The sequence below is a fragment of the Lactuca virosa genome, chromosome 3 (assembly GCF_052849685.1).
Source record: "Lactuca virosa cultivar CGN04683 chromosome 3, Lactuca_virosa_CGN04683_v6, whole genome shotgun sequence".
NCBI lineage: Eukaryota > Viridiplantae > Streptophyta > Magnoliopsida > Asterales > Asteraceae > Lactuca > Lactuca virosa.
Window position 1 is genome coordinate 87,067,949 of NC_136428.1, and position 12,356 is coordinate 87,080,304.

The following is a 12,356-nucleotide window of genomic DNA, read 5'->3' on the forward strand; positions in this document are numbered from 1 at the left end:
ACAAAGATGATTACCCTGAGAAGTCATTTTTCCCAACCGTATATTCTTAATCTCAGTCAATGCTTCTAGAGGTGCCATGTCTTTGAAACTTCTTGTTGCATCATAACTTAACAAATATATTGCACATACAACTTCTCCTCAAAAATCTATTTGGCACAAATATATTGCACATACAACTTCTCCTCAAAAATCTATTTGGCACTTTCTTACCTTTTAGGATACTTCTTGCAAACTCCTAACTGTTTTATTTTTTCTTTCTCAAATGCCATTTTGTTGAGACGTGTAACATGTGGTTCCTTGATGGAAAATTGCACTTTCTTTTTAGATGTTTTCAAATTGTCGATAATTATATTCTTCCCCGTTATCCAAATGTAAAGTTTTGATGGCATGATCGCTTCTTTTTTCTACCAATTATTTAAAGGTTTTGATATACTTGTGATTTTTCATCTAGGAAGAAAACCTGAGATTCCAACATATATATATATATATATATATATATATATATATATATATATATATATATATATATATATATATAAACACTTATTGGATCATATCACACCCAAGTGAGATACACTATCAAACTCAGAAGATCCATTTTTACATTTCTTAAGATTCCAAGACATAGGAGACATCATACATCAGATGCAATTCGTTAACTAAAGAAAAAAAATAAAAGCAATCATTCTCCTGGTGTCTCTTCAGAAAATCTTGGCAACTGGACCAGTGAGTTGACTCGGGTGACTCCTTCCAACCCAGACCACCCATGATCATCACAAACCACCACACCCACTTCATCATTCTTCTCTTCCGATGATCTAACTGTAAAGTTCCTCTGCAATGATGGCTCACATATCTGAACATCATCTGATTCATTTACATTCCCAGACTGATTGCAATCACTCTGTAAAGTGGTAGAAGACACTCCTTGTTCTTCATAATCCGATTCAGAATCCATCTTTCCATCCAAAAACAAACAAACAACTGCACAATCATCCATTCTTGATGTCGGGTACTTGTTTCTCCACTCACGAGCAGCTGAGTCAACCACTGTTCTTGCTGCTGTTGACCGAGTTGGAGATGACGACACTATCTCAATCACTTCTTCATTGCTCAAAACATCCCAAACCTACCATAGATCCATTCTAATCATCAAAACTCAAACACAAAAATCAAGAATATACAAATACGACACATACCCCATCTGATGCAAGAACAATGAACTTATCTTTCTCTGTTATAATCCTATGAGAAAATTCAGGAATAGAAATCACTCCATATTCCTTCAAACAAAAATCCCCAAATGCTCTCGCCATTGCTAACCCTGGTGCATCATCAAATGGCAACCAAACTCGCGACACCTCAGGTTCATCTTGCAATGCAAAAACCCGACCTTTACATCGTTTAATCCTTTCAGCTTCTCCTATAAAATCAATGGCAATATCGTAATATTAGACACACGTTACCAAAATCGAAAAATATTGCAAAATCTTACTTGGTAAGTCGGGCTTCAGGTCAACGGTCAACTGAATTGCTACAAGCGAATTGTTACTATCGTTTGAAGCCATGATCGCACGTGAATCCCCTATACTTCCCATGAAAAGATTTGAGCCCTTGAATTCAAAAAAAGATACGATTAGAGTCGAATTTTAAAGATTCAAAATTTAATTTTGTTAAAAAAAATATATACCTGTTTTACAATGGTGACAGCTGTGCTACCACTACAGAAGCAATCCAAACTAGGATGAGATCGTAATTCTTTATCCATTGATTTATACGATTTCAAAAATGCTTCTTTCCATAATGAGTCAACTTTATCTTTATCCTCTATTCCCTCATCACAATCTGATCTAGAATTCCCACTGCAACAATTAGAACCGGTTGACTTTTTTTTCTTTGACTCATGAGAATCAAGAAAAGAAAATAACTTCAATGGTAAAGTATCACGAACTTTACGGGCAACCAGATGCCCTTGAGGACCATGGCCATCAAAGACTCCACAGAAAGTCAAACCTTCTTCCATGAAATCCTGCAAAATTTATCAACACACACACACACACACATTAATACATTACTTAACGATATTTATTTAACAAATTTCGGAGACTTACTTCCCAAACAATCATGGCATCTTGGTTTACACCTTTACGCCCTTGTTGTGTAAAAATACAAGAGCTTTGGCTCTTCCCATTTGTAAAAATCCTGTTGGGTGTAGAGGTCATTTGTTGTAAGGTGTTCATGTGGTATGAAGATGTTGTTCTTGTTCGTTTTTGCACACCACACATGGTGACAACTTCTCCTTCGCTCATGCTACTACAGGTACTGTGACTACTTGTTGAGATACAACACCCCATTTTCAGTTTGACCCACAAAAGTCAACAGCTTCGTGAAAGATGATCGACCCAGCTACACAAATTTAGATCAATTTAGATTTTACGCCACTTGCTGTAGAATGAATCTTAGTTGTTATAGCAAGTGGGAACTTTTTTATGCGTATTGGTGGGGAAGACGACAGGAATATAAAGTATATGATTAAAGAATCGTGTCAAATTGTCAACTGATTAACGCATAATTAAGCAAAATGTCATAGATTGTTTGTAATCCTAACATATCCGATAAGGTTTGTGCGGAATAATTGTGGTGGTTGACTTCAGACGTGACAAAAAAAGAATTAATTGACTAAGAAGATTGATATTATTAATTAATAAGAATCGCAAACGGGTAATTATAAGTTGATAATGTGGGAAGAAACGTTTCAATGATGATATGCCAGAAGGGTTTTGGGAAATGATTGGTTTTTATCATGCCAATTGAAAATAACCATGAAAAAAACAAATCAAGTCCTTTCTGTGAAAATAATTGAATAATAGTCACACAGGTAATACAACAAATTAAGACTGAAAGGAGAAGAATATCAAGAATCTTTGATTGATTTCAGTGAATCTTACATTCACATCAAGAAAAAGGTAACAAAAATAAAGAGGTTACTTCAGTCAAAATCTCAAAAGATGTTGGTGTTGTGAAGTCCAGATAGCCAAAGATAAATAATTTCTCAAAAAATCTTGTAACAATATATGAAAACAGGAAACTGAGATATCATGTTCTACCAAAGAGTACACTATTACAACCTTTTACTTTTCCCTTGCATATACGTTGTTTTACCCATCGCAGAAAACCAAGTTTTTCAAGAGTTCATTGTAATAAAAATCTTTGAAAACAAGCATAAATTCAAGCAACGAACAGATCTCCTACTACAAACTCACCAAGAACTTCGATTAACAACAATAACACAGAAGATCATGTACGAATTATGATGACAAAAGGAGAATACGACTCGATAAAATAAAAAAGAAATCAGAGTCCCAATTTACGAACTTATACACACAAACCGAACTCAAATTGCTAAAAATAACATGTCCCCACCAAAATTCAAGACCTCTAACAGAAACCCAGCAGGAAAAAGAGTGAATTACAGTGAGAAAAAAGCGTTACCTTGAACTTGATCTGGGTTTTCAAGAAGAGACGACGTTATAGATAAGAAATGCAGAGTTAGGGGAAGAGAAGCCATCATTGGAAATTGGGGGTGGCATTAAGTGCAAAAACGGGATGAGTGAGGGAGGTAATACTAATACAGAGGGGAGAATGGAGATGGTGGGATTCTTTAATGGATTGACAGTGTTATAAAGTTAGGGGGAATGGGGAAGAAATCGCCGTGGGTGTGATTGTATTGCACTATCGGTGAAATGATGTGAGGATGAGATGGGATGGGGCCGAGGGATACTAATTATCTCTACTCTGGAACTTTAAACCACGCTTCTAGTGTTTCACTATTTTTGTTAAATTCTTTAATATGTTATATCCAAAAGGATGTTAAATTTAAACTTAGTATTTGATAGTATATTATTTTAAAAAATAAGATGAGAAATTTGGCTGTTTTAATTTCAAGTTACTCTGTCTCTTATTATTTATTTAAGCAACACGGTTATATAACAGAATGATATTTTTTAATTAATTAGGGTCATGTTTTAATTTATTATATAACTTATTGTTAATTTTGAAAATCAATTTTGTTCAATACAAATATGATTACAAATTTTAATGAAAGATATATATTTATTTGTTGTTTAAAATTTTGATAGAAATATATAAATTGTTATATAGATAATTTTTTTTACCCTTACTCTTACAAGTTACATCCCCTCTTAATCTTTTAAGAAATTTATTTCAAATCAACCTAATAGAAATTGAAATATCACAAAATTTATATGTATTAGATATAACATAATTATGATACATATTCTTTTAAAGTATTTTATAATATGTGTCTAAGAGCACATATAAGAAGTATTAACTGAAATATTAATTATGAAGAATATTATTATAATTAAATATGATAATATTATTCATAATTAATTATTTTATATTTAATTATGGTAATATTACACATAATTAATGTTTATTAGGCTTAATTATGATAATATGTTTTATAGTTAATATTTAAATTAATGTTTCTTATATGTGCTGTTAGGGTACATAATAGGAAAATCCCTAAATAATATTCTTTATAATTAATGTACTTTATATTTAATTATGATAATATTACGCATAATTAATGTTTATCACATTTAATTATGGTAATATTTTTTATAATTAATACTTAAATTAATGTTTTTTATATGTACCATTACGAGATATATATATATATATATATATATATATATATATATATATATATATATATATATATATATATATATATATATATATATATTAGAAAATCCCTTTTTTTAAAGTGTTTTTTATAAAGAATCATATGAGAATAAAAGTTATTTTTTGATTTGCAAAAATGTCAAACCAAGTTTGACCAATCATAGATTTTCTTTCCTTTTCTAATAACATCCATTAGTAAACTAAGAACAGTTCTAACACCAACTCAAATTTGGAATAAACCTGTAAGACAAACGTGAAATCAATGTTAAAATTAAAAAAAGAAAAGAAAATTAAGAAGGAAAATCAGTGGATTTCATATACATCATTATTTTATATAAATAGATAAACATATATAAAAAATAGAAAGATATCATCACGATTAAATACTAACAATTTTCAGGGGAGTGTTCCCCCATAAACCATCGAATCAGTAATTCGGAACGGATTAACAATTTGAAGATGAAAAAAATAAAATAATAATAACTAACTATTGTAAGTTAATATTAATGAAAATAAACCATTTTTTTCAAAATTAATAGGTCATTATGAATCCCATAAAAAATATTTTATCTGACCAAAAAAAACATTTTTTTTATTCCAAAAAATCTCCAAAATTTAGAAAACAAGACTAAAATCCAATGAACTAATTCAGAATTATAAAAAACTATTTTGGTTTTATTATAACTTAACAAATAGTAAAAACAAGATAGCAAATGCTAAATATAAACGATACATGAGCTTAAAATATATACATTTTATTGAAAAATGACAATATTAAATATTTTGAAACGAGCATTCGGGACATACTTAAATGTTTTTTGAAACGAGTATTCCGGACATACTTAAATGTTTTTTTAAAAGAAAATTGCAAAAAGAAAACCATGAAATCCGAAATTTCAAAACAAGTTTGAAATGTGAATTCAAGTGAAAGTGAATATTAAATATTTTGAAACTTCAGGACATACTTAAATGTTTTTTGAAAGAAAAAATTGTAAAAAGAAAACCATGAAATCCGAAATTTCAAAACAAGTTCGAAATGTGAGTTCAAGTGAAAGTGATTATTTTTGAAAATCTGAAACTTTTTAATTATTTTTTAAAATATAATAAAAATATCGTTATTTTGGATTTTCCTTAAAAAAACGTAAACGTTTTTACTGAAAACAATGGTTGAGCAAGAGTAGATCGGGTGTGATGACTTTGATACATATTTAAATTAAATTGTTTCCTATTTTTTATATTTATAGATATTTTTATCCATTAAAATTAGAACAAGTGTTATTATTATATATCTTTTTTAACTATCTCATTAGTATATTAAAAATATATCAAATAAAATTAAATGGAATGGTGGAATGATAAAACTTATTATAATTTTAATGGGTATAATTATATAAATATTTATAGAAATAAAAGGTGGGCTCTTGATTCTGGACTCTTCATAGGTTATGTTATCAGACTCCTTAATATTTGGGCCTGGTCCTTCTAAGACTTGGTCCATGCCGTGTTGTTCATGTGCTAGCTTGCTCAATTTAGTAGTGAAATCTGGATTATTTTTTGAATAATGTTTAGTGCGTTTGCTTTTAATATTTTTTTATTTTTTACAATACTTTATAATATTTTTATTTTAATAATGTTTCCTTTTTTTAACACGTTTATTTTTTACAATACTTTATAATATTTTTATGGTAAACGAGGTTAATAAACTGTTATTTTATATATAGATTTAGTATTTTTGTTTTCTATTTTTTCTACACTATTTACTATTAAATTCATAATTATTTTTCAATAAAGAATGATTAATGTCATTTAAAACCAACAAACTTTAGCATTTTGTTTAAACTTTAAATGGTCATTAAATTTTATTATTATTATTTTTTTTGTTTTGTTTTGTTTTTTTCTTTAAACTAGTAAATGCAAATAGGGTAGGGATATATACACTAAAGTCCTAATATTTTCATCGATTTGACAAGAAAGTCCTAAACTTTATTTTTTTGACAGTAAAGTCCAAATTACCAGCAGTTTTTGACACTTTCACCCTTTTTTCCCGGTTAGCCGGTAATTAGGACTTTTTTGTCAAAAAAAATAAAATTTAGGACTTTCTTGTCAAATCGTCAATTAGGACTTTATTGTCAAAAAAATAAAGTCTAGGACTTTCTTGTCAAATCGTTGAAAATAATAGGACTTTAGTGTATATCTCCTTTTTTTGTTAGAAATTTAATGGTAGGATACTCTTTAAGCATAAGAGTTATTAAAACTTTCTCTAGTCAGCTAGATCCTATTGAAATCCTTAACATTTGCTTCTTGTTAAATCGTTTTTTTAATCTCAACAAACCAACATTGAAAAAAGTGGAGATAATCAAAAAGAAAGAAAGAACCAGGGTTGTGTTGGCTTTTTGCAGTCCCAAAAATGGAGAAATAAGAAACCGAACCCAGGTTCTTTCTTTCTTTCTTTCTCGAAATTCTTCCTCTATTTTTGGGTTTTTTTGTGTTCATTTGGTATATATGGACTACTTAATTTTTCCAGATTTTTGATATTGGTATTCGATTATTAGGAGTATTAAAGGAAGACGATTCATCCGTTGTTCTTTTTCTTCAATGTTTTGATTTTAATTTTGATGTTTAGTTTTGAGTTTAAATCTATTTGTTATTTCCTGTTGTTCTTATTCTGGATTTTTTGGTGGTCGATTTTGATGTGTTTATGGTGGATTGGAGAAAGATTGGTAGTGGTGGTGCGAGGTGGAGGGTTGGTTTGATGAAGAGCCAAAGATGGTGGTGGTGATGGTAAGAGATGCAATATGATGATCTCTAATTTTCTTTCATCAGGCACCAACAATGATACAAGCATGAACCTATGGTATGGAAGCAACATGAACAAAAGCTATGGTATGGTAGCAAAAGTCTTCTTTAAAGTTCTTCAACATTCTTCAACAATAGGGATGAATGTATCAGTTTCAATTCCAACATTCAATCATTTTACTCGTTTTCATTTTAATGGTGCAAGGAGGTGGCTAGGTGATATTCCACATGGATAAGGGACATATGGACTTTTGAAAGTCAAAGTACACATCAACAACATTTCAACGTGGTGACCGCTTCGGTCTTTACAAAATGATGTAAATGACATTGATTTATTGAGATTAATGGTCTATAATCCATAAAAAAGACTTGAATGTGTAAGATCCATAAAATTCAAGCCAATTTAAAACTTTTTCAAGCATTCAAAAACCATTATTTATTACAAAATGTTTCCAAAATAGTTCATATCAGAGTATCCCAGAAATCAAAATCATAAAATGTGAGGAGGTCCACGATCAAGCCTTCGCCTTCCCGCAATCATTTGAAGTACCTGAAACAAAATCAACAACTGTAAGCCCGGAGCTTAGTGAGTTCCCTCAAAATACCAACGCCATACAATCAAAACAATATCATAGCAAACAACATGCATATAGAGTCTACAATATGACTGGACCGCCCGCACCGAGCCTTCAGTCTATCTGGCCCACTCTCAGAACCTTCAATATGTCTGGTCCGCCCTATCGGGCCTTCAGCCTATCCGGACCGTTCTCTGGGCCTTCGGCCTGACTAGTACGTGCCATCGGGTCTGCAGTCTATCCGTGCCGCCCTGGGTATGTTGGTCTAGAGCACAAAGCAGGACCGCCTCAACCCACCTCCAATCATACAAATAACACATAATATCATACGCTAGCTAGCATGTACAGATAATCATACATATCTAACAAATCACTAATCATAAACATCATCCTATATAGCAGGATACTCATCTAACAGATCACTAAACATAGAATCATCCTATAACCAGGATACAGATCTAACAGATCATTAACATAGCATCATCCTATAACCAAGATAGAATCCAAAAAGAGTCGTCCTTTGTGCCTTAGACCCTGTTGATATAGTGAGAAGAACTCACCTCACAAGTAGTGCTAAACCGATAAATCGAATCCCGACCAGAGCTCCAAACTCAACCACCTACAATCATCATAGGACCAATTCTATCAAGACCTAAATTACCAAAGTACCCTCAGAAGTCAAACTTGGTCAACCCTTGGTCAAAGTCAAAGTCAACGGTCAAGGTCAACAGTCCATTTTGACCCAACTCGTCGAGTGCAGCTTACAGACTCGTCGAGTTCCTTCGGAACTCAGAAACCGTGAAAAACCAAGTCAACTCGCCGAGTTACCAAACAACTCGTCGAGTCCATGCAGTGTCCAGAAGATTCGGGAAAACCCTAACCAACTTGTCGAGTTCCTTCATCCCTTTTCTCATTCAGATGCTTTTAAGCGAAACCAAGGCTCCAAACTGTAGATCTAGCCTCCTAGGGTGTAGTTACCACGTAAAGTTGCCGAATTTACGTGCATGCAAGGCCTCAAGAGGTTAAAACACCCAAAACTAGTCTTAGGAAGAGGTTAAGGGCATGGAGAAAGGCCAAGACTAGATAAAGCCGATAACTTTATGACTATGGGGGTCTAGAGGAGTCCAGATCTGAAGTTACAACTTCAAATCATGCTCAACTTCCAAAAATGGATCCAAAGTGGGCTAAAAAGACCCTAAACTCTTGAATGGAGAGATCTAATAAGAAAATGATCAAGATAATGACTTTTTACCTTCAAATGAATGCGAAAACGAAGTGGATGCTGGATCTACAAGCTCCTTCTTGTTCCAAGCTTCTCAATCTTCAAGTATCTTCAAGAAATGCACCAAAAACACACTCTTTAGCCTCACACACACTAAAAATAGAAGGTTAGCTCGATTAGGGTTTGTTTCTGGACGTGAAGGTGGTAAGGGAGGCTGGAGGGAGGACTTAAGGTCCTTTAAAGAGGCTACAAACCTTAAAACTTAGGGTTTTCAAGCACAACCTCAACCCGTCGAGTAGGTTCTAAAATTCACGCGGACTATCCAAGTTCTACACGACGAGTTGGGGGCAGCCAACTCGTCGAGTAGGTCTAAAAATATGAATACAAAGCTTTAAACTTTATACCTGGGCGTCGGGATGTTACAACATGTCCTTTTAGAACAAATAAGATATGTTTGTTGGGCTAAAATGTCATTTACTCTTTAAAAAGATATCATTAAAGTCACATTTGTTGTTCGAGAAATACCATTAAATTCATGTTTTTATACACAATTTTATCATTAAACTAAATTTTATAATATTTAATCATTTTTCATTTTTTTTCGACCGTCATCAAATTTCCGACTCTTTTATGCGGTCAACACAACTCCAAAGAAGAAGGAAAACACCATTTACAAACTCAATTTAAAAAAAAACATTTTAAATTTACAATCTCTTCTCCGGTGAAAAATCATATCACTCATCTATTTACCTTCATTGACATTCATCATGTCGCTGCTCACACTTTCCCTTCTCCTTTTCCTCTCCTGCTATTTTGTGAAAACCATCATCATCTCTCTCTCTCTCTCTCTCTCTCTGTGTGTGTGTGTGTGTGTGTGTGTATATATATATATATATTATGTAGAAGATTTAAATTGGTTTTGCTATAAGTTGTAGTTGATCTTAACTTAGTTTCTTGATGGTTGTAGTGATGGTGGATAGTTGAGAGGGATGGTGAAGTGACGATGGAAGGTGGTGTTTGTTAATAGATGTGGATGGTGCATTACTAGGAGGTGGGCGGTGTTGGCTAGACTAGATGATGTTGGCCGAAGAAAACGAACGAGATATAATTTAATGGTAACTCGTGTATTAAAAAAGTTAAACGATAAATCGTATACAAAAGACAACACTAACGGATAATAACCTGTCAAAATGATATTTCTTGAACAAATTGGATGAGTTTAATGCTAAATCATGTATAAAAAGTAAGAACGTGACTAAATATTTACAAAAATGATAGTTTCATTACCCTACAATGTCCTATTCATATTATTAGTAAATATATATAAAACTATAAAAACATATGTAAAAAATGACTTTTTCCTATTTCTATTATTATTACAAATATATAAAACTATAAAAATATATGTAAAAAAACATGAATTATATATCCTGCTATTTATTTTTCTTACTCATCTTCTTATCATTTTTAGATGACAAGTGTAATAAAAATTTATTAATTTTTATTAAATATGACTAGTGTCACAATCTTAAATGTGTATAAGGATGGTATGATAAAAAAAATAGGAGAATATTTGATTTCTGATAAAAAAACATTGACATGATAACAAGTGGTCTTGGACTAAACCTTTTAAATAATGATATAATTGTGTCGAGTCGAGTGTAGTCGAGTACTACCAAGCTCGAAACTTGACTCGACTAAAACACCGAGCTAGAAACTCAACCCTAACCTTAATTTTCAAGCTCGGACATAAACTTGATAAAGTAACTTACCACTTTTGAGCTCGACTCGATTGATTATTAAAATAGAATCAAACAAAATTTCAAGATAAATATGATTACGTTTCCATCAGATTTTGCTCAATTATGTAAAATATGAATAAAATAAGAGGTAAAAGTATAAATATAACTAAGCTCGATTAAACTTGCAAATTTCACTCGTTGAATATTCCAATAATCGAGCTCGACTCAATAATATACTCAAGTAGCTCGACCTCGGGCTCCACTAAACTTGAACCGAAGCGATTTCAAGTATTTCAAATTGGTATTAAATATATCATAAGCGACTAAATTACATCCCCACGTTTAGAACGAATCTCAAAACAAAAGGTTATAGTTTTTAATCAAATGATTAGGTGTTGCATATACATTGATGAAGGATTAAATAAATAAGTCAATAAATAAATAAAAGGGATAATGACTTAAAAGGGTAACATATTATTCGATTTGTACACATTTGGTCACTGAGTTTTTTTTCGTCCACATTTATCCCTTAAACTTGTTAAACCGTACACATTCAGTCCTTATGACCTGTTACTCCAGATTAGCCGGGAAAAATAACTTGATAGGGTAATATATTTTTCATTTTGTACACATTTAGTCCTTAATATTTTTGTACATAGTACAAAAATAAGTCCTTTTTTTGTACTCATTCAGTACTTATGAATGATTTCTTTAGGTTTTTTTCACGACATCTTACGTGAGACAATCATTGATGAGGTGTTTGGGTTGTTGATGCTTATGTCCAATGCGATCTCGACTGCTTGGTTGCGTAAGTCTTGTGGTTTAGCTTAGGTCTTGTATTTTGAACATCGTAACTTCTTCATACGATATCAGATTTTAAGGATCTTTATCCACGTGTTCATTTTTTGAGTCTACTACAACTTTCATTAAGATTACTCCCGCTAAAATGTAATATATTTTTACTAACGATTTTATAAAAAAAAACAAACATACATGCATTCATAAAAAACGTATGGACAGGGAAAGACGCAGTAATACATAGTAGGTGTTTCCGAGATGAAATAGGTGTTGCCGATACATAGAAAATAGGTATAAACATAAAAAAAAAAAGCGAAAATTTTTCCATTGCGAACAGAAAAAACAGGTGTTATCGGTGCAACACCGGAACCATACTAAATCTGCCACCGCGTATGGATATAAAAATCGTAAGTACAAATATATTATTTTTTAATGGGAGTAATCTAAATGAAAGTTGTAGTAGACTAAAATACGAACGCATGGATATAAAGATCGTTAAAATCCGAGATCATA

At 31.7% G+C, this 12,356-nt stretch overlaps 1 protein-coding gene across 1 annotated transcript; it reads right to left on the reverse strand.

Moving 5' to 3' along the window:
• Window positions 1-579: 579 nt before the first annotated feature.
• LOC145166140 (putative protein phosphatase 2C 52) lies at window positions 580-3,772 on the reverse strand. Its single transcript, XM_079085075.1, has 6 exons — window positions 3,493-3,772; window positions 2,112-2,406; window positions 1,691-2,029; window positions 1,496-1,613; window positions 1,200-1,423; window positions 580-1,129 (listed from the first exon to the last, which is right to left on the reverse strand). The coding sequence occupies exons 2-6, from the start codon at window positions 2,352-2,354 to the stop codon at window positions 683-685; spliced, it is 1,371 nt and encodes a 456-aa protein (XP_078941201.1). The 5' UTR covers window positions 2,355-2,406; window positions 3,493-3,772; the 3' UTR covers window positions 580-682.
• Between the last annotated feature and the right edge of the window lie 8,584 nt (window positions 3,773-12,356).